This window comes from Camelus dromedarius, chromosome 29 (genome assembly GCF_036321535.1).
Source record: "Camelus dromedarius isolate mCamDro1 chromosome 29, mCamDro1.pat, whole genome shotgun sequence".
Classification (NCBI taxonomy): Eukaryota; Metazoa; Chordata; class Mammalia; order Artiodactyla; family Camelidae; genus Camelus; species Camelus dromedarius.
Window position 1 is genome coordinate 14,038,283 of NC_087464.1, and position 27,066 is coordinate 14,065,348.

The 27,066-nt window shown below is 38.3% G+C and overlaps 1 protein-coding gene and 1 long non-coding RNA gene across 2 annotated transcripts in view; one reads left to right on the forward strand and one right to left on the reverse strand.

Moving 5' to 3' along the window:
* Positions 1-27,066, forward strand: part of AGBL1 (AGBL carboxypeptidase 1) — a 599,934-nt gene that overhangs the window by 424,865 nt on the left and 148,003 nt on the right. The window contains exon 22 of the mRNA XM_064480565.1: positions 3,113-3,276. Coding sequence (XP_064336635.1) covers positions 3,113-3,276 — 164 coding nt within the window. The remainder of the gene's footprint in view (positions 1-3,112; positions 3,277-27,066) is intronic.
* On the reverse strand, positions 4,365-6,096 carry LOC135319594 (uncharacterized). The gene is made up of 3 exons (XR_010378390.1): positions 5,911-6,096; positions 5,706-5,793; positions 4,365-4,806 (listed from the first exon to the last, which is right to left on the reverse strand). It is a non-coding gene; the product is annotated as an uncharacterized LOC135319594 (long non-coding RNA).

Genomic DNA, 27,066 nt, shown 5'->3' on the forward strand with positions numbered 1-27,066 from the left:
TGTTTGTTGGCTCACCAGACACTTGTTTCTAACACTCTTCTGTCTTATATGTCTCTTTTAAAAAGGATGAACAAGCTAAAATATTCAGTTACCAGATCATTGTAAAACTGGAGTAGGCTTTATTACATAGTTCTTGCCAATAAAATATAAGCAAGACTATACAGACATCTCTGCCCTCCACTTTCCCTTTCTCCTTCCTTGAATTATTTTGCACTGGCTGGAGCTACAGCAGCCACTTTGCAATCCTGATGAGAAAACTAGGAGAATGACAGATAAAGTGACCCTGATTTTGTTAAGACATTGAAACAATACCTTGAACAATGAACTTCCTACCCACCCCAAACTTATGATATGCAAAAAATAAAACTCCAATTATGTTTAAGCAACTATAATCAGGGTTTCTGTTCTTGGCTGTGGGGAAAGAATCCTATTTAACACATCTAAGCTGGGAGGAGAGAAAAATTGGGTCTCTGTTTTATTAAGACACACTTTTAAACTATCCCAAAGCCAGATTTATTTATAAACTTGCTGCTGTGAGTCCATGGTAACTGGCCAAAGTAGATAACAGGATTTCTAAATTTTATTTCCCTTTTCCCCAGATCATATCCAAAGAGTGAAGGCATCTCCTGGAGCAAAAGTAAAAAAAGATTTTTAAAATATTTATGACATTTACCAATTGAAGAACATAATTTAAAGCATTCCTATACTCACTACCCAGAGAAGTGAAATTCCATTTAGCATTTACAGTAAGTATTCAGGAGATGCTACATCCATGCCTCTCCATGTCCACCCATTTATAACCATTTCTTATCCATTTATAATATATTGAGAACATGCCATCTGACAGGCTGTGTGTTCCATGCCAGGCTTGTAAAGAAACAGATATGCTCAGTCCCTGACTTTGAGGATTTCACTTCCAGGCTGGGTGTGGGAAGTAAGAGGAGGCCATTGGAATACACAAATATTTTTGATACCGTGTGAGAATACAAAGCATAGGGTACTAACGTGAGATTCACAGAAGAGGGCAAAGTGGAATAAGTATTACCCAAGACCCCACAGCCAGTAAATGGTAGAAGTTCCTTTATCTGAGGTCTTCTGGACCAGTCATTTATGATACCAACCACTGGCGGAAATAAATAGCTGAGATATGGCACTATTTCTGCATTATAAAAATGCTACTATTTTGCATGTTGTTGTATAGAAGTTGACTGGTATGAAAGGATTGCCTCTGACCTATCAACATGGCGTGGACTATGAGATTTATTTTCCCCAGGACTCTACCTTCTTTTGACCTGTTATGTGCTCTGCTGGATGCTGGGGTAACACACGTGTATCAGGTGTGCTGCCCCATCCCTAGTGGCTGGTTTCTTCTTCATATTCTTCTTGCTGCCAGCGAGGCAGCTGACTGAGGAGGAGGGTGTGATGTCCACTTCATGCCCCACGACCAGGCCATCCATTCTAGAACGAAGAAAAGCAGCCAGGAAGATGCGTGGAGGAAAAAAGTATCCGGTCTCAGCACTGCAGCACACGGAAAGAGACTGAGATTGTTCTCTCCGTAAAAAGGGATCTTTTCAATTGACTCTCGAGGAAAATGACTTGTTAAACATCTGTCTTTCCCCTCCCACGGCTGTTGTTTACAGAGGAACAGACTTCCCTTAACTCTGAAGTAATGTCTCCTTTCTTTAGGAAAACAGGTGTCCAAACATGCAGCAATTCTCATTTTTAAAGAGCTGAAATAAACTTGAAGCCCTTACACATTTCTTTATCCTTTTATCTAGAAATCTTTTGTGACACTTACAATTTCCCAACTTAAAACTTTGTTTTTCCGTGGGACACTGATGGCCAATCTTTTTTTTTTTTTGCTGTCACATTCCTGTCTTCCATATCACTATTCTTTTGATGGAAAATCTATTTTTTTAAATATAATATCCAACTATTGATCTTTTTCATTTAAATGAAATGTACTGTATAAACATGAAGACTTCACAACCACGTTGAATTCTGTCATACTAAACATCTTTAATAAGAAGAAGAAAGAGAAATTGAGCTCATATTGATCAATATTCTGGGGATTTGAAATATTCCTTATCACTACATGTCTTAAGTATATGGCAGGAAGAATTATATTCCCTTTTATGGATGAGAAATTCAAGGCTAATAGAGTTCATATGCCATTCACATGATCAGAAAACAGTAAAATCAGGATTCGAATCCAATCTTTATCCAACTTCAAAAACCATGCATTTTTTGCCTAAGCATGTTCCTCCTAGTCTTCACGTAGCAGTTTGTTGAGCAGTTAAGTCAGAATCAACCTATGAGTCTCTATTGCTAACTAGCTGGGAGGCTGTGGATAAAGTATCCATTCTGTGCGTCTAAATCCCCTTCTCTGTGGGATGGCTACAATGACAACACCTATCTCCCAGGACTCTGGTAAAGAGTCACTGAGTTACTGCCTGTAAAAGAGGTCAGAACAGTACTGGCACATAATAAATGCTCAATACAGTTGCTTGTTAATTGTTATTATTATCTGTTACTTCGTGGGTAAGGACAAAGGGTACAGGTCATGGCTTCGCCTTCATGTGTTATCTCAATACAACTGAATAGGTGGTTCTAAATAAATGGTGGGTGTTTTTTTTTGTTTGCTTTTTTAAGTTTTAGTGTTTGTACATGAAGGATTGTCCTCATTCTTTTCCATTGGTTGGTAAATTTATGGGAGAGAAATGGTATCTCTTAGTAAGATGGTTTACAAACTTTTTTTTTTCCAGCTGTGAAACCCTTTTTAAAAATACAGGTGGAAGCACTGCTGCTGTATCTGGGGTGGGGGGAGGTGACTCCTGGATCTCCATGCACCCTCCTGCCCTTTAGTACCCCAAGCCGCTCATTATTGTCTTGGGGGTCCTTCCAGGAAACCCTGAAGGTTGATGTAAGGCAGACTGAGAGCCACTTATCCACAAAGCACACAATGAAACACATTGGACAGTGAGTGATAAACACTATTCATTCTTAATTTCTGTGACAGGCCTGTGTGCAGGAGTCCTTCCTCCCAACCTCAGATCATCTTCACTCTGTTTCCATCCTATACTCACGGTTGACTGCTTTGTTTAACTGACAGGGTCTACAGTTTGGTACCAGCGAACTGGAGGAGATGGGAGCCATGTTCTGCTTGGGCCTCCTCATCTTGGAACTCAAATCTATAAGCTGCAGCCATCGGTTCCTGAGCCACGCAGCATCTCTCCTGAACGCTGAGGAAGAGGCTCTGGACCATCACCTCCAGAGGTAAGATGCTCACGGAGGGGAGGTGGGGGAAATTTGGACCTTTGTGTTTCCATTGGAGAATAACTCGGAACTGAAAGTCAAATGGACCTATGGGTCTTTGACAAATGGAAGATGTGGTGGAGCTGCCAAATGAAGGTAGGACAGTAGTGATTACTTACCGGAGCCAGAATCGGGACATCCTCACTTCTTGCTGAAGACAAGGAGGATGTGGCTTCCTTGTACACATAAGTGCAAATATAAAGCTACACATTTATAAATATGTATTTTTACTAAGTTTTGCTTATGGCAAAAAAAAAAAAAGAGAGATGCTGCTTAGGGACACACGCGCACATTTGTTTATGTTTGCCAGTTATGTGTTTATATGTGTACAGATATTTTGAAGTCATTAGTCAGCCAAAAGAAAAAAAAAAGGCAATCTCATGGCTAATATCTAGGCACTTGGGGACAAGAAATGCTTTCATCTTCCCATTCTTAAATAGTAGCATTCCTTCTCAGAAGAGGAGAGGAACAGCCTAACGATGGATGATGAGTTCCTTGGCCCAGAGAACCTGTCTCACAACCGTGGCAGGGAGAAGATGGATCTCGGAGAACAGGGAGGGTCTTTAATGAATCAGGAGAGGGACAACTGTTATCCACACAAGCCCTTTTGATGCCCTCCACTGTAGACAAATACATTATTCAGGGGCTCAGAAGGGAAGATGTAGTGGCCATGGGAGAGAAGCGAGTGCCAAGGAAAGTCAGAGGAGTCAAAGCACATTAAGTTATTGCCCACGCTTGGAGCAAGGGGATGGAGGGGGGCCTGAGCTGTTGGGGGATGAAGCGCTGCTGGTAAATGAAGGAAGCATCTCGTCCTGCCCTTTGCGTCCAAAAATAGAAAACCGAGAACACTGTCAATTCCAGGGCCTCTTATTTCTAGCTCATTTTCATTTATTTTCTTCCTGCCGCTGTTAAGCCACTGTTCCAGTGTGACTTCTCCCCATATGGCCAGTCAAGCCTAGAAAGATCTAGCAGTGTAAATTAATGCTGCTCTGGAAGGCACTGGTTTCTCTGAGACGTAATTACCTAAGCGCAGTAATTAACTCGCTCTTCACGCTATGCTATAGATCATAGACGGTGGAGACCTCAGCAAATCCAGACCTCTTTCCTCCCTAGAGGTGCTGTGCCCAGTTCCTTTGTTTCGACATACACCCTTTTCCGTCTGCCTGGCTCCCTTAGACACTCCTCAGCGCCCGGAGGCTGGGTGCGCTTTGTGTCTTCGTGGTGTTTCAGCCTCTCCCTCCGACAGCAAACGCTTCCATCTGCCAGGATATGTATTTCAACTTGTCTTTTCGTCTTTGCCTCTGCTAAGCTATCTTGGGAGCAGGGATGTCTGCATTCTCTGTCTTTCTTTCCGTCTCCTCCCCCCCCCCCACCGCCTCTCCTCTGCTGCTCGTTGAGAGAAGATTGAGCAGACCTGGCGTTGCTTGCTCTCCCTGAATTGATTGTGCCCGTCTGTTGGAGCCGATGCAGTGAGGATTAGTTGCCTGTAAACTGGAACAAGAAGAAATCTATCAAAGAAGTGCCTTTTCTAATTCGAGTCTAAAGAATTTGGTGTCAGGCTCCAAATACAATGTCTGCTGTGTGGGTGATTATGAGAACATAGCGTTACCTGCCCTCCATGCCATCCCACACAACTGACTAGTAATTTTTCAGTTGCAACCAGTCCAAGGAGACTGGAGGTTGAAATCCTCCTATGACCTCTGACCTTTCTTAAACTGGTGCAGCTTCTTAAGAACGGGATCCCTACACATAGCATGTGATAAATATGTGTGTTTTGATAAGATTTCAGTTAAATTTGAGAGGCATGGGGTTTGGTGGAGAGCAGGAGGATGAACACTACCTATTTTGCCCAAACATTTGCATCATAATATATTTTTCTATTCATGGAAACAATTAATCAAAAAAAAAAAAAAAAAAAAAAAGGTTCTTGCCCAAAGGACCTGAAAACAACATGGCTGAGAAGGAAACTACTCAGAAAATGTCTTAACCCAGAAAATACTCCTGCCAGTAAGGGTTTATTCATTAAAGGATGGCAGAGGGAAACTTAATAAAAAATAAAATAGTATTTATTGGTGTGAAACTGGCAGCAAGCTGTCTGAGTCACTTTGATTCCTTTGTGATGAATAGGACCAAATCATGGGGTGTGATAATCAGCAGAGTGAATCCTAGGAATTGTGTTAGCAACAGGGTCCTTATTATACTGCGAAGGTGTAACGAGTGTTTGTCAATACAATTCTCCATGTGCTTTAAAGAGGAGACCTCTGCTACCCTCCCTCTGACTCCTACTTCTTTTCCTGGGGTGTGCTGCCTTCACTTGTGATAACAGCGCTGGTTATATGCTTCAGGGAGACTGCACAGAAGAATATGCTAGAGAAAAAAGGGGCTCTTACCTGAAAGTCTGCCTTCAAGAAATGTGGGCTGTTGGTACTTTAAGGCTCTTAGGTCCCTCAGGCAGCCTGGACCCCTGGGGGTGATGTACTGGGAAGATAAAAGCATGGCGGTAGCTGTGGACACCATGTTTTTTGACAATAGGTTTCATGCCTCATTTACCCCCAAAGCAATTAGAGTGTAGTCAACAGCCACAGAGCAACTCACCATTTTTCATGAGCAGGAAAAGGGCAGCGTGGTGGATGCTCGCCCAGTGGCCAGAGCTTAAAATGAAGTGCCTGCATTCCTTGTTTTGGTTTTTCTTTTACGGCTCTCTTCTTCCCAATCGCTCGTTTAAGAAATGTCTGCAGAGTCATTAAAGGCGTCTTTTGATCTTCTTTCCTCTTTCTTTCTCCTCCCTCTCAATCTCGTCCCTGGAAATAATTGTGTGCACTGCAGGAATGCTAAGCTGCCTCTTCAGGGGGGGCCGTTTATCCGTTGTGACGGGTCTTTTGCAAAGTCATTGAGCAGTTTTGCCGAGTCAGCTGCTGCTCATCTCGATTTGTATCCCTCCACTGCCTCTTGCTCTTAGCTGAGCAATCCTCTCTCCAGTGCCCCCCCATTAATAATGACAGAGGCTCAGAGTTTCCGAGCTGAGCCTTCGCAGTAGCTCAAGACCTCCCTTATTCCTCCAAATTACAGCCCCCTCGCATTAACTGTGCCTCCCCTGAGCATCGAGATCACTTAGTTTAGTCCTCACTTTAGTTTGATGAGAGAGACGACACTGAAAAAATAAAAATCTTTTGTAGACTTCAGAAAACCTAATTATATTTTTAATCATAAAAGAGACACGATCTTCATTTTTTTCAAAAAAAAAAAACATACAGCTTTGTCTTTCTGAATAGTTTCGTTCTGAATGAGAAAATATAATTTGGAAAACGAACAAGTGAAAAAAACCCCACAAAAACAAAAACCCTATTCTTGTCTTGAGTCACCCATAATCCAACTACCTGCAGATAACCATTGTCAACATTTTGGTGACAATAGATTATTTTTTCACTTATGAGTAAATAGATACCAAAAAACCCCGCTCAACGACAATGTATAGGAGTTCCTTTCCTTGCAACTTTATAAATTCTGCTTTTTTTTTTAAGAACAGGTTTTACTTTTTAGAGGAGTTTTAGTTTACAGCAAGATTGAGAGGAAGGTACAGATATTTCCCATATGCACCTGTTCCCCACAGATGCATAACCTCCGCATAATCGACATCCTCCACCAGAGTGGTGAATTTGTGACAACTGATAAGCTAACACTGATGCATCATATCACCCAAAGTCCAGGGTTTACATCAGGGTTCACTCATGGTATTATACACCTGATGGGTTTGGACAAATGTAAAATGATGTGTATCCATCACTGCAGTATTGTGCAGAGTAGTTCCCACTGCCCTAAAAAATCCACTGTGTCCCCTCTTTTCATCCCTTCCTCCCTGCTAACCTCTGTCAGCCGCTGATCTTTTTGCTGTCTCCATGGTTTTGCCTTTTCCAGAATGCCGTGTAGTTGGAATCATACAGTGTGTATGTAGTCTTCACAGATTGGTGTTTTTCTCTTAGAAATATATATTTTAGTTTTTTTCCATGTCTTTTCCTAGCTTGGTAACTCATTTCTTTTTAGCACTCCATTGTCTGGGTGCACCATCATTTATTTTATCCATCCACCTACTGAAGGACATCTTGGTTGCTTCCAAGTTTGGGCAATCATGAATAAACCTGCTGTAAATGTCTACGTGCAGGTTTTTGTATGGACATAAGTGTTCAGCTTATTTGGGTAAATACCAAGAGTATGATTGCTGGATTGTATGTAAGAATATGTTTAGTTTTGTAAGAAAATGCCAAACTGGCTTCCAGAGTGGAAGTACTATTTTGCATTCCCACCAGCAACAGGAGTTCCTGTTGCTCACCCGCATTTGGTGTTGTCAGTGTTCTGGATTTTGGCCATTCTCCTAGGTGTGTCATAGTATCTTGTTGTTTTAGTTTGCTTTCCCTGATGACGTAGAAGGTGGGGCACCTTTTCATATGCTTCCTTTGCCATCTGTATATCTTCTTTAATGAGGAGTCTTTTAAGGTTGTTGATCCATTTTTTAATCAAGTTGTTTTCTTATTTGGAGTTTTAAGAGTTCTTTGTATATTTTGGATAATAGTCCTTTATCAGATGTGTCTTTTGCAAATATTTCTCCTGGTCTGTGGCTTGTCTTTTTCATTCTCTTCACAATAGCTTTCACAGAGCAGAAATCTCTAATTTTAATGAAGTCCAGCTTAACAATTCTTTCCTTCATGGAATGTGCCTTTGGGGTTGTAGCTAAAAAAATTTGCCAAAACCAAGGTCATCTAGATTTTCTCCTACCTCATCTTCTTGATATACTGGTTGTTTTTGCATTAAAATGTTTGCAACTTCTCGGTGAAAATGGGGTGCTGTTTTAATTTACAATTTGATCTTTTCTGATATAGATCATATGCTATTATATCAGAAGTATTCCTTTTCAAAATAAATTTCCTGGGAATATCTTTTGTTCTTTATTTTTAAAAAATTTATATTTAAATGTAATTTCAGTTTCTGTATTAAAGATATTCAGCTTCTGTTTGTCATGGATATTGCAAATATATTCCAAGTTATCTTTCACTTTTTTATGTAGTTTATTGATTTTGGATGTATTTGAAACATACATGAGTATGTCTCTCAGTTTTTTTCTCTGTTTCTTTTATATTTGAGAAATGTATCTGCCTCAGTCTAATAATAAGTAATTCACATGCACTGTAAGAATGTGTTAATTTATCTGTTGTTAAGCCGAGGTGGGTAAGTTTATAAAGAGTATATTTACATATTATAATTTCTTTCCCCCTTTTCTTTTACTGTTGAATAATTCTGTATTTCTAAATTAACCATTTGCCCTAGCAATTACTCAATAATCCATCCTTTAACATGGGTTAATAATGTCAGCTTATTATATAGTGTTTACATGTACAGGTACCTGGTGTTTTTTGGGTTTTTTTGTTTGTTTATTTGTTTTATATTCCATTCCATTAGTCCAGCTGTCAGGAACACATAGTTTTAATGTTGTAGCTATGTAATTTACACATGCGATAAATGTTTATACTATTATCATTATGTGATACATGCTATGACAATATTGCATCACCTCAATATTTAACAGACATGCACATTTACATATGCTTGTATTTGCCAGTTGTGTGTTTATGGGTGTATTTGTTTAAAAATGTGCTTGGCTGTTTTCCCATTTTTATTTTCACTGATGAACTCTATAATGAGCTGTTAACTACCAAAAGTAAAACCACTGGTATTTTAACATAAGTTGCAGTAAAATAGATTTTTTTGGTCTATTGACTATTTACCTATATTGCTTTTTCATAATCTAATGTTTTGTTCCAATTTTTCACAAAGTATCGTAGGGTTCTTTCTGTATCCTTTTTCTGTATCACTTCCTAAATATATTATCATAAGCTTTTAATCTTAATATTTTAAATTTTCTTGTCACTCTAAAAATGGTCTTTTTCATAGTACTTTTGTAAGTGGTTGTGTTAGTTATAAAGGAAAATTCTTGATCATTCATATGCTTTCTTGTAATTTCACTGAATTCTGTAGTTATACCTAAAAGTGTTGCCCTAGATTTTTCTGTTTTCCTAGATAAATCATAGTATCATTTATAAATTTGGACAGTTAGCTTTGGTCACTTTTTATTCTTGTCTATAACTGTGCCTAGAGTTTTGAGAACATAGTTTAGTAAGATGATGACTCCATGGGCATACTCGCTGTGAACCTCACTTCAAAATGAGAATGGCTTTCAGCATTGAAGAATTAAGTAAAATGTCTGTTGGCTTAATATTAATGTTCAATGTCTTCTTTATTAATTTTTCTTTTTTCTTAGCTTATTAATTAAAAATCAGGATTGGTTGATGAATTTTATCTATTTTTTTTAGTATCTAGTAAAATGACTACTACTTTGAGTTAACAAAGTTTTAAAAGTTAATAGATTTTCTAATATTCAACATCCTTGAAAAATCAAAGGAAAATGTATTTGCTATGATATTAAATATTATTCTATTGTAGATATGATGTTATATACTGTGAACTGAAGAGTTTTGGGCCTATATTTGTGAGTGAGTAGAGAGTAGGTTGATCTGTATTGTTCAATCATCGGAAACACTTCAAATTCCCTTGGATTTTTCCTTGAACATATATACCTTGTGAACATACACATATTTCCTACCCAACCATCTGTGTCTCATTTATTTGATACAAAAGTATAATTTTTCCACTTCTTATTTTCTCATATAAGACCAATCTATGGCATTTGGGTTGTTTTATAGTCATGTTCACATCATTTTAAAATTCAGTTTTTTGTTTAATTGCTTGTATTGCTCATCTCTATCCATTCTGTGCAATCATATCCTCATTCTTGTTTCTATGTTGATTCATCTCACATTTTTGCTAGAAAACGCCTTAATTTTTTTGTTGTTGTTGGTAAACTAAATCAATGACACACTTTTGGCATATTGGTGTTTATGTGTATATCTTCCTTTTTCCTTTATCTGGAAGTTCCACTATACCTACCTAGAGATTTCATTAAAACAATACAGACAGTTTACTCTGATACTTAATCCTGTAGTAGTCAGCCTGATTTTTCTTTCTTTGTATGTACCTTGTTTATTTCTGCCTTAATAGTTTTTCCTTGTTCATCAACACAAAAATATTCTTTTTGTACTCCATCAATTCTTTTTTTTTTTTGAGGTTTTAGGTTTTTCTCTTTAGGAACTTTTTTGAATTCGAGCACCCAATCCTTTTCTGACTTGTCTTTCAATGATAAGGTAGCAGTGTTTCAATTCTAAGTCTTCATTTTCTTTCTCTGGAAATCAGTTTGACATCTGCTTTCTAACTTCTGTGTCTGTCCTCTCGTAACTCTGAACACTTTTACCTCGTAACTCCGAACACCAAGTTCTGGAAGCCTATCTACACTGGTCCCCATAGGTTCCGTTTTCTGCAGCATGGACTCTCCTCTTTGCTGATGCCTTTTAATTTCAGCTATTTTACATTTAGATTTCATTGCCCCTGTTTATTTATCTCTCTTCAGGTTTTCTTTTATTTGTGCTTGCAATGTAGCCAGCTTTCTTTCCATTTGGCTCTGTTAGCTTTTCATTTAATGTTTCATGGATTTTTTTCTGGAATTTTCCTAAGATCTGAACAGGACCCACCGAATGCTGGCTTCTGTTTCCTGTGGCTAATGGTATTCCAGAGTGTACTGCTGCTCTGTAGGTTGAGTAAGGTGTTCATTGCCTTGTACATTGCAGAATGTTTCACCCTGTGGGTTGTGATGATTTTTCCCTTCTTCTCTTTCAACTTCTATTTCATCATTTTTTGGTGATTCATCTTTGAATCATGAGAGCTCTGTGAAGGCTCATTGCCTTCTAGGGTTTGGATGTTCTTTAAACCCTTGTGTAGTCCAGTTGGATGCAGATAGCTCCTCCTGTCTTAGTGGGAAATAACTTGATCTAGGTGGTGCTTTCCCTTCAAGAATTCATAGTATTTTGGCTTTTACCTAAAAGTGTTGGTTTGGGGTGATTGCATGGGGGAAGTTTAGGAGAAAGGACATGAAAAGTTAGATCTGTATTTCTGGAGACTCTGACTCTCTTAAGATGGTCAGTTAATATTTGCTGAAAGAATATAAATCAAATGAGATTTAATATTATCAGTGAACTTGTATTCAAAATAAGTTTATATTTTAGAATCCTGTAGAAGGAAATTAATGATAGTTCCGATGATGATGACAACAGTGGTGACAGCAAATACTTACATTAGTGACATGTAATATCCTAAGTAATTTATCTATATAATCCCATTGAAGCCTCTCAAAAACCCTATGCACTAGGTGTTATCCTCTTCATATTACACATGAATACATTACTATTCAGAAAAAAATATGTGGCTGCCTAAGATCAGAGTTGATAAGTTGTACAGCTGAGATTTGAACCTAGACAGTTTTGCTAAAGAATCAGTACCCTTAATGACTGTGATGCACTGGCTCTTAATAGATAATAATAGGAATGATAATAATAACTAACACATAATAAGCATTTAGTCTTTTTTCATGTCGCTATGCATTTTGTACGCATACCTCACTTCTTGTTGTATCTTTTAAACCAGAGGTTGACAGACTTTTTGTATAAAAGGACAGATAGAAAATATTTTAAGCCCTGTGGGCCACATGATCTCTTTTGCAACTACTTAACTCCACTGTTGTAGCACGGCCAATATGTAAATATATGAGTGCAGCTACATTTCAATAAAATTTTATTTACAAAACTAAACAGTGGACTGGATTTGTCCCAGTGAGCCGTAGCTTGCCAACTCTTTGCTGTAAACAATTCTTTGAGGTGTGTACGATTATTACTTCCCTTATACAGATGAAGAAACTGGGGCTCAGGGAAGCCATGTAACTAGTCTTTCACAGACTAGTAAGAATCAGATGGGATCCAGGCAGTATGACTCTCTGTATCCTTGATGCTTAATGACTACAAGTACTAAGTTGTGTGTGGTTTGAGATGACCAATGCATGACACTTTTTTCTTCTCCCGTGAATTCCAAGCCAAATAAGAAATAGAGCACAGGAGCTATGTAGGCTGAAATAAAACATCATCTGATTATTGCTGGAATACAAAATTAGAAAGCATGGCCCCACCAGAATTAAACTTCCTTCTCTAGAATTGTAGGGGTAGAGGCTTCCTTGCTAAGCTTACCATGCAGAGGAGCAATCTTGAATTCAGGGAGAGAATGAACACAGGGGGCCACCAGTGGCTCGTACTCACTCAGCATCTCCCCCTAAATCATCAACTTCTTGCACTCTTCCTCCTGTAGGAAGAAGTGAATGAGGGTAGAAAGTGGAGTACAAGCTTCATGGGCCAAAATGGGACATATCGGAATGAGGAGTATGGTTCCCATAAAGGTATCAAAACAAAAGATGGGAGCTCAATGCTTCCCCTTGCAAATTACATTCTATTTCCATCAATTCCAAGTGTTGCTACATGGCAATTATGATAGTATTTCTTTGGTCTTGTCTTCTGTCATCCTAATTTTATTTAAATTTTTAAAAAATGGCCTACTTGAGAATATTTGACAATATTCCTAGCTTCATTTCATACCTGCAGGCAAAGAAATGCCCAGTGGTACAAGAAGGGAAATGTTGGGATGGAGCTTAGCCTGGGGATCTTTTGAGACTGTGGGTTATCATGTGTTGCTCTAAAACATTAAATAACTCCCTAATGGGTCAAGGAAAGTGAACTTATTAGCCAGGAAGAAGTACTATCTTAGTGTGGAGGAACAATAACAAAACACTCCAGCTCCGTGAGTAGTTAAAGAAAGGCTAACTCAGATACTTTTGGTGTGATTCTGTACTGATTCTTCTATGGTAAGCGAATAAAAATAATGAAAACCCAATGTTCCTGCGACTGTGGAGAAAGAGATTTAGTAGTATCACATCAATCTGTAAATTGGTTTACTTTCCTCTGGAAAAGAATTTGGCAATTTTCAAGAAGATCCATTAAAAACCTCCCATTTCATCCTGTTTCCAGCTTGAATATCCCTCAAGAAAATAAACTTATCAGAAAACAATATTTAGTATGTAGATAGGTACAGCCGTGCAACTGAATATCCCCAAATAAACTTAACCCAAATTCCTAGCAGCAGCGAAAAGAAAGAAAAAAGAATCTTGTTGATTAATTTTCTAGAATACCATGAAACTATGAAAATAATGAGTGTGTCAATGCATATACAAGATGATAATTAGAACAAACATTTATTAGAATTTTACCATGAACTAGACGCTATGCTACGCATTTTATTAGTATTATCACACCTTATTATATAAATGATCCTGTATGATCAATGCTGTTATTAGCATCCCCTGTTACAAACAAGGAAATTAAGTTTTACGGAGGTTAAGAAGCTTGCCAAATGCTGTGAGTCTTGTAAAAGACTGCTGGCTTTTGAATCCAATTCTGTTTAATTGCAAGGCCCAAGTTCTTACTCTTTATGATATTCAGACTTTCAAACAGTAAATGGGAAAAAAAGCAAGATGACTAATGGTAAACACATGCTGATTGTGACTTCAGCAACATGTAAGCTAGTTGACAGAGCTGAGGGCCATTAAATGTATAACCTAAAACAAATTTAATTTTATTAGTTTTTTTTTCCTCCATACAGTTCCTAGAAGTATGTGTTGCGTGAATGTGTGTTTGAGTGTGTTTATGTGTAAATTTTAAAATCTTAATGTCTTGGACTTTGGGCCCAGAAATAGCCCTTGATTATTTTAATACTGTTCAGGGAAGATGAATGTGTATCACCATAGGGGGAACACATGTCACTATAGGTTGACTGCACTGCAAACCATGGAGATAAGAATCAAAAGAGAACGGTGACAGAGATTGCAGACAGGGAGGGGTTAAAGTGAATTTTCTTCATATTGCATTTACTATTTGCAAAACATTACCACCTCATAACAACCATGAGAGTTAACCTGAAAGAATTCCTATTTTACAAGTGATTCCATGGGAGCTCAGGGAAGCAAAGTGACTCGCTGGGTGTAGTTAAGTGATTTAGCCATTGCCAGTCAACACTGGGGGAGGGGGAGGGGGTCCTCGTTGACTTCTGCCTCGCAGGCTCAACCAAATGAAAGGCTGGTCTCTGCCTATGAATCCATAAATACCTGAAAACAGACTAGGCTACCAGCCCCTGGAAAAGGATTTCAATCCAGAACCACGCTCTTCTCGCTCTCCACAGCAAGGGCAGCCTTTTGCAGCCTTGTCTTTTGTTGTTACTAATTCTCAACATGGAAGACAAACAAAATCTTCAATGTTGTCCCAAACAGGAGACACTGTCTTTATGTAGGAAGGCTTCAGGTAGCTTGGTCTAGGTGGTCTAAGTTAACTCAATAGCTTTTCATTAATTTTTAGAGCAGTACCTTTTTCTCTTTATTTCTTAATGTTGGTTTTCTCTTTATTAAGTAACCCCATGACCCCTTGTGGCTCTTACAAAGACCTAACCCTTCAGTGTTAGATTTCAAGCCATTTTACCTGTAAGAGTTAGTTTACCAGATGAACAGAGGAAAGCAAAACTATGGATAGGACGACAAAGGCAAAAGGAAAAAGGAAGGAGGGGAGGAAGGGAGGGAGGAAGGAAAGCTGTTCCACAAAAGAAGAAACCAAGGTCACAATATTCAACAGAATATCCTTATGAAGGATAAAAAGAATCATGGAAAGTTTACATTTTGGGTTTGTAAGATCCTGAATTGAGATATCTCTGATGTTGAAGAAAAACACTGTTTTTTTTTAACTTTCTGTTTCCACGTTTCGGCCTTTTCCTTTATCCTGGCCAGTTGTCGAATTCTCTGCTTTTAGAAGAGAATCGAGTAAAGACATCCAGACACATCTGCCGTCTCCAAGATGAAACAATCTATCATGGTTTTTGCTGTCCCACACATTTCCACGAAGCCCTCCCTTTAGTACCTAGCATAGTTTTTGTCAAGGACGTGTGGCTTAGTGTCACGGGAGCTCAGTTCTGGCTGAGAATATTCCTGCTGACAGCTGGCTCTGTGACTTCAGGGAAGGGGCTTAACTTGTTTACTCTCAGATTTTTTAGCTTTACAATTAAAGATCTTTAAATTCCTCTCATCTCAGCCTGTGTTTATTCTCAAGGCTGTAGCTGTTAACATTCTCCCATTCCAAGGTTGCCACCCTGCATTCAAGATGTAAAAGGCCAGGCAGTTGAATTCTGCTAAGTGGCACAGAGTTTATATTTGGCTGAATGGAAATTAAATTTTATCTCCATGCCTACTGAGTAGATAATAAAGGGACAGAAGCTTACTGCACACAGGTAATAGAAAGGAATTATAAATAAATGAGAAAAGGGGAGAGCTCAAAAGTGGATGTCACACGTTTGGGGGCAATAACATGCTGGGGATGTCAAACCAACCATCCAGCATTAAAAGTGGAATCTGTTTCAAGATGATACTTTCAAAGGGATCTTAATATTCTGTTTTTCTTTTTTTTTTAGTGTATATATATATATATTTTTTTTTTTAATTGGAGTATAGTCAGTTTGCAATGTTGTGTCAATTTCTGGTGTACAACATAATGCTTCAGTCATACATGAACATGTATAGATTCATTTTCATATTCTTTTTCACCATAAGTTACTACGATATCTTATTCTTAACCAGAATCTCCATATGTAGCATATTCTGTTTCTAGAGGTGGAGGCTTTGGGAAAAAGGAGTTGTGATTCACTTCTGCTTGGTTATCTTAATTTCTTTAGATGACTTTGCCCAACTCAGACCTTAAGTATGCCCTAGTAAGATAAAAAAAATATCTTCAGTCCTGTGATAGCTCTTTCTAGACTTCCTGATTCCATTTGTGGTGGGAGATGAGTCTGCTGGAAAAGTGGAGATAACTTAGTCAGCATAAGCCAATATTGTTTAAGTACAATGAGAAATGGAAACTAAATTAGAACCATTATGTTTATGAAGACTTGGATAGTCATCAATTTGGTATGTGGCTTTGAATCAGGGAAGCTGACTAGTTCCCTGTGTGTGATAAAATAAATACAATGAAGAGTAGAATGGTGATAGATAATTGGCCTGGAAATGTGATAAAGATTTGATATGTATTATCTTATATAAAGTAAGCCCTAGGTAGTCTTTATTGTTATTATTATTATTATTATTATTATTATTATTATTATTATTATTATTATTAATTGTTATCTTATAGACAAATAAATGGAGGTTCAGGATGCTAAATGTGTGATAAAAACCAAGCCACTCCTCTGTGGTTGATGCACAATTCAAACACAGATCACTAATTCCAAATTTCTCTTTTTTTTCCTGAAATGCATTGCAAATAATTCTTTAAAAAGAAGCAAAACCAGCTAACTAACTCTCTTATTGTTCTTGTTGTTCATTTATTTATTACTTGAGGGGAACATGCAAAAAGTCAAAGGAACCTCTCCTCCTCATTCTAATCAAATGAGGTGCAATTAACTTGTAGGTCTATCTAGATCGGTTGTTGAAGGTTTGCCATAGAAAGGATTGATCTAACTTTTGGAAAGAGAGCCTGAAGAAGTTGAATTGACTGTCTCCTCTCAGTGAAGCATGGAGGACATAGAGATAATCTGCATTCTAGTCTGAGCTGTAGGTTAACCATTCAGCCATTAGTATAAGTGGGAAAATAGACACCAGGGAATTGAGTATCTGCTCATCAGAAAAGCAGGAGTTAATGGCACCACTGATGATCATAACCAGTGTTTATTGATTGCTGAGCGAGTGCCAAACACTGTTCTAAGTTTTTAATTCATATAAGCTTTTAAAATTCCCACATATAATCCTAAGAGGTACAAAATATTTTTGCCCCCATTTTACAGAGGTGAAACTGAGGCACAGGCGGTTTAAATCATTCACCTAAAGTTACTCCTAAGTAATGGAGCAGGAATTTGAACCCCGGAAGTCGACTCCAGGACCAGCATGTTTAACCACTCTACCAGCTGGAGCAGCAGTAGTTGTTTTTAAAACCACAAATCTCTTCTTTCCAACTGGTTTGTCTCTCTGTCTGTACTTGTTTACCTTGTCAGGGAAGCAAACTGCTCGTTAGGAATTCCAGATCTGAGTCTTGTCTAAAGGGAATGAGAGGCTCATTAAACCATTGGAAAGGTTGTGGGAGTAAAGGCAGGGATTCTGTGGCTAATTAATGTTTGATGCCAAAGTTAGCAGTTTTTAAGAGCCCACCCAGAAGCTGCTTTGAATCTCAAGATCTTCCGGGACACCCCCTCCATCTGCAGGCTCTGTTGGATGCTCCTAAAGGAGCTACCCTCACCTCCTTTTGCAATCTATAGCCACAAAGAAGGTGTCTGGCTCAGTCTTGCCTGAATGCTGATGAAACCGTCATGTCTATTGCCCCCCGCCCCAACTCATCTACCACAAACACCCACCCAGAAATAATGGTCTGTCCCCTTTTGCTTTCAAATCTGATTGGTAGAATCTAACCTAGAACCTTGAACCAGAGTGAAATGATAGAATTATTATATCACTGAATACTACATAATATTTTTAATAAAGTCTTGAGTGATTTTGAAAAATTGTGGTTTGCAAACTTACAAACCTATGACTTCAAAGAAGAGGTATGAGTGCCATCAGAATTAAGCATAAGTTAAGTTGGTTTCACAAGTTCTCATGGGATAGAATGATGGTAATTCTTACACCTGAACATTTTTTGTTGAGTTCCCAATGTGTATAGAGCGCTTACAATCATTTTAACTTGCAAAATTCTTCGCTATGTTATCCATTTATGTTTATAACAACTCTGAAAGTCCTTAGATGGAAACTGTGAATGGCGAGAGTGTGGGAGATGCATGCACCTAGGCAGCCAGGTCTGCAAAATCACCTCTTGGGATTTGTAGCAGATATTCTAGACAGAGCTCTCTTACATCCAGTGGGATGATTGTCACTAGTTCCATCAGCAACACAGCCTTTGTGTCTTCCCTAAAGCCCCCATTTTTGTTAGCAGCAGAACTAAGCACAGGGTCAGGAACATTAAATTTCCTAAAGAAGTTGGGATTTCTACAACCAAAGGAGAAACAAAAACATATCTAGTTACAGTTCATGCAAGAATGCAGCTAAAGGGGCATCATGCTGCACACCAGAAATCGACACATTGTAACTGACTATAGTTCAATTTAAAAAAATAAATAAAGGCAGCTAAAGAAAGGCACACCCCTGATGTTGCAGATGAGTAATGCTTGAGGAGGCAGATCTTTGATCCACAGCATATTTGGTCTTCATGGCATGTTTGTCTTCACTGCGTCAAGGATGATACTCAGATTGAGACAGAGGAAGAGGAGAAGGAGGGAGAGGAGGAGGAGAAGGAGGAAGAGAGGCAAAGGAAAATAGAATAAAACTTGCCAAGAAGGAACAGATGTCCAAGGTGGGGTAGGAAACTTACAAGGATACTCTAAACGAGTTCAGTGTTTCTGGATTGGCTTATTAAAACGCAGTTCTGAAATACTATGTGTATTATATTGTCTAACTCTTGTCCAAGATCTTTGAGGAGGCATGTTTGCAAACTGAAGTTTGGAAAATATACTTTTACTCTCCGAAACTGAGAAGGAGGTCTAGTCTCTCCAATTTAGGCAAATGAGTGTGATGTAGATGCCAGGGAAGCACAGGTTGAATTATTGAGGGAGGTTTTATTACGTAGAAAATAAACTGGGCATGACTGGAAACCACCAAATATTCTCTGTAAAAGAAAACACTCAAACAAATCTGATTATCTTATAGCTTAATTGAGGTATAATTGATGTACAGTAAACTGAAAGTATTTAAAATACACAATTTCATTGGTTTGGGCTTATATACATAACTCATGAAGCCATCATCACAATGCAAATTGCAGTTATTCCCATGATCCCCCCAAAATATCCTTGAGCCCCTTGGGAATACATTTCTCACCCAGACTACCATTAATTTGCTTTCTGTCCCTTAATTTTAGTCTGTAGTGTTAGAATTGTACATAAATGAAATCCTATAGTATGTATCCTTCCTCCCACCTTTGACTTTTTCACTCAGCATAATTATTTTGAGATTTATCCATGTTCTAATCTGATTACATTTTACTTTATATAATTATTAGTAGATCAAATAAATGTAGAAGAAATTGTTTACCTGGATTTCAGCCACACATTCTGTGTCTCTAACAGTCTGGGACAGATCAGTCCTACCTTAAAATATTTTTCATTGGTTGTTACCTCAGCCTGGTATGCATTCCTACTCATAGCTGGCTCCTTCTTGACATTCAAGTCTCAGCTTAAATGTCATAATCTCAGCTTAAGTTTCACCATCTCAGCAAGATTTTTCATGACCATCTTGCCTGAAGTAGCATTCCTAGTCACTACCACTACGATGACACCTTTAATTTAGTATCATCTGTCTCTCCCATCTAGCATGCACAACCCAGGAGAGAAGGAACTTTATCTCTCTTGTTTAAAGCTGTATTCCTCGCACCTAAAACAATGGCTGATGCATAGGAGGTAATCAATAAATAAATGAACAAATAAATCTTTGCCAAGCCTTTCATCTTACGGTTATGGGAAATTGTGTTGACCTATGGGCTGAATAATGGCGTATTTGAATGCAATTGTTATTAATTGAAGTCATACATTCTAAGTAGGCTGATTAATGGATACTTTTCAGTCTGAATGAGGGCTTCTATTCATGGCTTTGCCTTAAGTCCTGTCCTATGCCACAATTTTTATACATTAAAAAAATAAAGCACTTAACTTTAACTGTAGAAGCAATGGTTATTTCTGTATAATGTGAAGCTACAACGCATAATAATAATGTAATTGATATTCTCAAAAGTATTTACAGGTGGAGATGATGGGTGGTACTGAAAAGATGAAACTAGGTAAGGATAAATTCTGCTCCCAACCAAGGATACACCCCCTTGGAAGAGTACACAGTTGTCTGGTTGGGGCTGTAATAGTCAGTGAGCTTAATAAGGCTTAGTAGGCTAAACCTGCCAAAATTCTAATGACAACTCAGTGGCTTTGGTATTTATAAAATACGGAATTGGACTGGCATGTTTCCTTCTGCTTTGCTCTTGCCAACACAAAACCTAGAGCATTATGGTTTGCTCCTGAACCACAAAAATGGACATGGGTTCAACAGATTGCATTCATAACAATGAGAAGACTAATAAAAGAGTAGTGAATATGCCGAATGGTAGAAGAAATGGGAAGTGCTTATTTTTTTTATCTATCTTCAGCTATTTCCCTAATGAAAAGAAATTAAGTCTAGTCTTGGGTGTGACATGAAACAGTGGATGAGTCTCTATTAACATCTGTTACTGCTGGTTTGCACAGTCAGAGATGCCCACAGATAGAGTGACTTCAGGCACTTACAGCTCTTGAAAAAGGCTTTGCAAGACAGACTTAAGATTGTGAGTTGTGACTTGGATGATAGCACAATTAGAATCTGTACCAGTTCTGACCTATAAATTAAAATGTTTTATAATATTAATAAAGAAAGCTGTTCATTCTCATTTAATTTATTTGGTATGAGATGTGGTCCATTCACTTTTTAAAAATTGATGAAACCATGAATTCTTTCCTAAATTCCTTATTGATATGAATAACTCACTGCAGAGGTTAAGTTTGAAGAGTGGCTGCTTGGCACTCCTGTTTGAAATTTTATCTTGCAACTATTAGGGGACAAAAAAGTGTTTGTTTTGTTTTTGCATTTTTCTTAAACCAGAGAAGAGCGGTTTTTAATAGGGAGTAGGGAGGGGATATTGAAGACTTTGATTTTTGAGGTCTTATTCACCACAGAAAATCATTTTTTGTTCCTCAATTTCCTTTCAGTTGGGTGGTTTTGTGTAGGCGCTTGCTGGGATGGTACTGTCCAGCGGCATGGGTGCTGAATTGTTGGGCTATTGAGGGGAAATTTTCTCAGCAATCTCATTAGTAAAATGAAACTGCAGGCAATGAGATAAGCTTGTGCAATTTATTCACTTAGGCATTCTGTTTTTCAAACCTGTATTATTACCCAGGGAAAAGAATTAGCTATTCCTGTATCTTTCCTTGACGCAGACATTTATTTCAAATTGTGAGAAGTACAAAACATAGTAATCCATGTTAAGTTGTAGGTTGCGTTTTTTCCTGGACAATTTTTTTCCTGGACAATTTTCTCCATTAACAAGAAGAGGAGACAAAGGGAAAAACAAAGACATATTTGTTACATGATGTGAAAGCAAAACTGTTTCTAAATAATACTGTTGTGTGGTGTATTCCTGCAGGGACCGACAGCTCCTTATAAGGCAAATTAATATTTCAGCTAAAGTTTGCAAGCAAAACACAAGGCTAATTACAGAATATCCTTCTGTCTCTCGGCAAACTGCAGGGGGCAAGAGTGAGCTTGTGTAAGCACTAAGAACCTAGATTTCCCTGTGTGCGATCTTCTCACATGTGTTTTTAAATCTTCCAACTTGTGATTATTATTTTTCAGCACTGAATTAGTGAATCATTTTACATAGTGCCATTACGTAAAATAAAATGATACTTTCTTTCTCTACATTGGCCAATTACTGGGTGGAGAAAATTGGACTCCTGAAAGACACGTGTGCATAGCTTGCCAGAATATAGGAAGGCCTTATAAAATGCTCCCAGATGTTTGATGCAAGAGAGGGGAAATGCCAAGAACAAGGAGCAAATTGTGGCAGGTTTCAGATATTGTGCAATCTATTGAAGTGAAAGCTCAGAAAACAAATAAGATCAGAGACATGAAATCCCTCTGGAAGTTCAGTAATCATAGCGTTTTACTATATTAAACCCATTTTCTTCTTTCCTTTTTCCCCTTTTGCCTGAGGCTATTGTAGAAAATATTAAGGAACATTTTTGCTAATCCTTAATAAATAGTACATTAAACATGAACCACCTTATCTGGTCCCCACAGGGGCCACAGGACTGCCGGTGAACAAAACCTAGAAATCTAGACTGGAGGTTTCTTTTTTTTTTTAAGGGGCCTGACTGCATACCCAGTCATCAGATTTGCCTTTCATTTAAAGTTGGTTAAGGTGGCGCCTGATAAGATTTTGTCATTAAAACATGGAAGCATCATAACAAGAGTCTTCTTCTAAGTTCAAAGAGCAAATGGAGAGCCTGTCCCTCCCTTGGTATGAGGTTTCTTAAAACTTGATTTTAGCAGAGCCACAGTGGAGTAAGGGTTGTAAAGCTGGCCTCCTTGGAATGTCAGGGTTGTTCTCGAATCCGTCCACGTCCTAGCAGCAAACAGCTGGAACATGGCAAAGGGGTAACTGAGGACAGATCAATGAAGGGGTCACTTAACAAAGGCAATATTAAGGGGATGATCCAAGGATGGTGAGGCACTCTGGGAAGAGCAAGAGTAGGAAGGCAGCGCCACCTCAGTGAGGCAGAGGGGTCGAACCAAGGAGGAGGTGCCCCAACCTGTGAGAGCTGTATCTGCAGGGTGAGAGCTGTCCAACAGGGAAGAATACGGCAGCCACTGCCAAACAGTGTCTTCACAGGGAGGGAGAAGGGGGAACAAATGCCACACCTCTTTCTCTTCTGAACTCCTGATCTCCTAATCATGCCACAGTTTGTCCAAACCCAAGCAAGACAAGGGAGCTTGGTTAAACTAGCCCTTGAGGTCTGTGTCCCGAGGACACAGAGCAGGATGGAGAAAGATGAAGAGAAGACCTGGAGTGGGAATGGAGAATAGACAGCACATGCCACATTTTAGCTCATTTACTCTTGGAAATATGCCTGATAATGATTAGTTTCCATGTTTGCATAGATAAGTATACAAGATTAAAGGGCTTCAGTAATTTTCCCAAGTTTGAATAAGGATCGTTCTGACTTCAAACTCTTCAATGTCTTTCCCCCACACCATGCTGCTTTTTGCCCTTTGTTTCCAGAGATAATCTTTGGGGTAGATAATCCACAAAAGGAGAAAAACAGATGCTGCATCACCGCTCCCCCTTATTGGAATTCTGCTATGTATTAAGGCTGATCCTTGTTTTCCAAAGAGACCAGCAGGATTAACAGAAGTAACTGATCAGAATTTCTCAGGTAAAGAATCTCAATCCTGCTGTTCTCCATTCTGCCCTTTGTCTATTGGCTGCAGTTTCTCTGGGATGCCTGAAACAGGCAAGGGAAATTTGAGCCAAGTGTTCTGGGCAAGCCCTGAAATGCCGTTCTGGGAACTTGTGGCCATTAGTAAAATGGATCTCAAAGGCACATTGTAAAGTTTGAAGACAGATTACTGCCGATGAATGATAGATTTATTTAACGTGTTTGTTTTGTTGCATGTGTAACTGAGACTGCGTGAGGACCCCTGTTAGTAAGATGAGACAGAATCTCAGTTTTTAAGACAGTAAAACTTTTAAAATAACAAAGTTGGGGAGGTCAAATAATGGCATCTTTAAAACTAGGAAGATGCAGCATTGCCAATCTCAGGTGATGTGCCTTTCGTATACATATTTACTTTTATATATTTAACCTTTAATCTTTAAGTAATTTCAGCCTTATAAAAGAGTTGCAAAACTATCCATATACTTGCACTGAGATTCCTCAAAGGTTAATATTCTGCACATTTGATCCCTCTCTCCCTCCCTCCCTCTTTCACACACACATGCACACAGACACACGCTATTAATTATTTTTCTGAGTTGTTGGAGATTAAGTTGCAGACATAATGCAACCTGACCTCTAAGCATCTCAGTGTACATTTCCTAATAACAAGGATATTACTGTGTATAACCACAGTACAATCATAAAAGTCAATGATAATTGATACTGTAAAAAATAATCTAGAGACCTTATTCACAATTGTTTATTTGTATCAGTAAATGCCTATTTATAGCAAAAGGCAAGAATCTTGACTGGAGGATCCAATTCACAATAATGTTTCATTTCGTTGTCAAATCTCTTGAGTCTCGTTTAATCTGGGACAATTCCTTGATCTTGCTTTACATTTCATGACTTCTACATTAAAAAAAAAATCCAGGCCAGTTATTTTGGAGAATGTGTCTCAATTTAAGTTTGCCTGGGCTTCTCATGATTAAATTTAGGTTATGTACTTTTGGCAAGAGTACCAGAGAAATGGTGGTTTGTTTGTTTTTTTTTTCTTTCTCAGCGCTTCATTTTAAGAACCACATAATATGTACTTGTCCCATTACTGGTGATGCTACACTTTGATCACTTGTTTAAGGTGGTGTCTGCCAAGTTTCCCCACGATAAAGCCACTATTTTTCCTTTACAGTCAGAAGTATTTAGTGGGAACAAGCCCTGAGACTATCTCTCCCATTTGTCATCAAGCATTCACCTGTCAGTTTTAGCATCCATTGATGAATTTTTTTTCTGCCTGGAACAGGTATTATTAATGTGGAAGCCACATGATTATTTCCCAACTCTGTTATGTCTTCTACATTTATCAGTTGGCATTCCATTATAAGGAGGAACGATTCTTTCTGGTTGATTGATTCGCCTCTCTATAGAGTCATTGACTACTTTTTCAATGAGTTATAATTAATTACCATCATTATTTATTTTGATGCCCTTGTCCTTAATTTGGGTAGTGGATATTCCTTCATATATCTTGTATATCCCCATTATTCTTAATTTTGGACACAGCTGTGTGTTCTAAGTTCATCTTATTGCCCCTGATTTATCTCTGGAATCATCCTTTTTTTCCCAAAGAGACCTGATCCTATTTGAAGATGGTATTTAGAAACTAAGATCTAAGGGTCATGTGTGCCTATTATTTTTTTTACCAGGCTGAACTAATACAGACACAAATGTGCACACACACATATCTTTCTTAAAGTAGTCTTTCTGCTGAAAAAGAATAGTTTAAACAACAGTATAGAGCCTCCCTTCAAGAAAGGCATAGACATTTGGCATTAACACTCTTTGAGTTATAATCAGAACTGGCAACTTTCCGCTGGGAGAATTCAGCACCAAGAAAAAATATATGACACCCTGGGTATAGGCGAGGGTTTTTGCTGCCTTCATATTTCATACTCTCTCAAGTATGCCTAACTTTCCTTCTCTCCTGATCCATTGTTTTCAGATAAATTTTTACCTGAGGTCTATTCAGCACCAAGAAACTTGATGTCACTTGGTGTCAACAAACTTCCTATTTAGGTATAGGTTTAATGAATTTTTCCAAGTGAAAACATTAGCGTTTGAGACAGCGTTTATCAGCCTCTGCATAAAGTCCCAAGAGACGTCAGAGTCAGCAGGCTTAGGGGTCACGTGGAGGACTGTGATTCTAAGCATCCTTCGACCCCCGCCAAAGGAATAAGGTGCTGGAAGAGCCGCTCCATAGCTGGGTCCCATGCTCGTTCCCCAGATGAATTCCAGGTGCATATTAACAGTTTAACTGTGTTAAGAAGGCGTCAGCCTGGCGTTATTTGCATTCCATTACCCACAATGCTTTTTAATTTGGTGCCTGCTTTGAAAAGCAAATGATGACATTCTGCTGGGAAAATTTCAGCCACTGTGCTCTTTATAAAGTAAGGAAGTGGAATAATGATCACTGAGAAGGGGAAAAGAGAATATGTTTTTCACATTTGGTGTTTTTAGAGAATGTGGTGTGTGTGTGTTGTGTGTGTGGGGTGTGTGTGTGTGTGTGTGTGTGAGTGTGTGAGTGTGAGTGTGAGTGTGAGTGTGTTGGGAGGTTGTACTGGGGAGAAGAGGTGGAGGGAGGGGAAACAGTGATTCTGATTCCCTTTACTAATCATACTGAACCGAGAGTTGTCAGTAATTCTGAAAATCCTTCTAAAGAGGAGGAAATCCAATTTGTTGTTAAAAATGGCCAAGCAGAATCATGCTGAGTGGGTGCTAAGATATATGTCATCAGAATCCTGGGTCAACCAAGATTAGATCATGAAACAACAAGAGGCTTAAGCACAAGGGTTGAAATTTTTGTTGTTGTTTCGTTTTCCTTTTTTTCTTAATTGAAGTATAGTTGATTTACAATATCGTGTTAGTTTCTGGTATACAGAATACTGATTCAGTTATACATATATATATTCTTTTTTATTATAGGTTGTTACAAGTTATTGAATATAGTTCCCTGTGCTTTACAGTAGGACCTTGTTTATCTATTCTGTATATAGTAGTTTGTATCTGCTAATCCCAAACTCCCAATTTATCTCTTCCCCCATTCCTTTTGGTAAGCATAAGTTTGTTTTCTATGTCTGTGAGTCTCTTTCTGTTTTATAAATAAGTTCATTTGTGTCATTTTTTTTTAGATTCCACATATAAGTGTTATGTTTGTCTTTATCTGACTTACTTCACTTACTATGATCATCTCTAGGTCCACCTATGTTGCTGCAAGTGCTATTAGTTCATTCTTTCTTATGGCTGAATAGTATTCCATTGTATATATATACCATGGCTTCTTTATACAATCATCTGTCGACGGACATTTCAGTTGCTTCCATGTCTTGGCTACTGTAAACAGTGCTGCTATAAGCATTGGGGTACATACATCTTTTTCAATTGGAGTTATCTCTAGATATATGCCAAGGAGTGGGGATGCTGGATCATATGATAAATCTGTTTTTAGTTTTTTAAAGAATCTCCATACTGCTTTCCATAGTGGCTGCACCAAATTACATTCCCACCAACAGTGTAGGAAGGTTCCCTTTTCTCCACACTTTCTCCAGCATTTATCATTTGTGGACTTTTTAATGATGGTCATTCTGACCACTGTGAGGTGATAGCTCATTGTAGTTTTGATTTGTA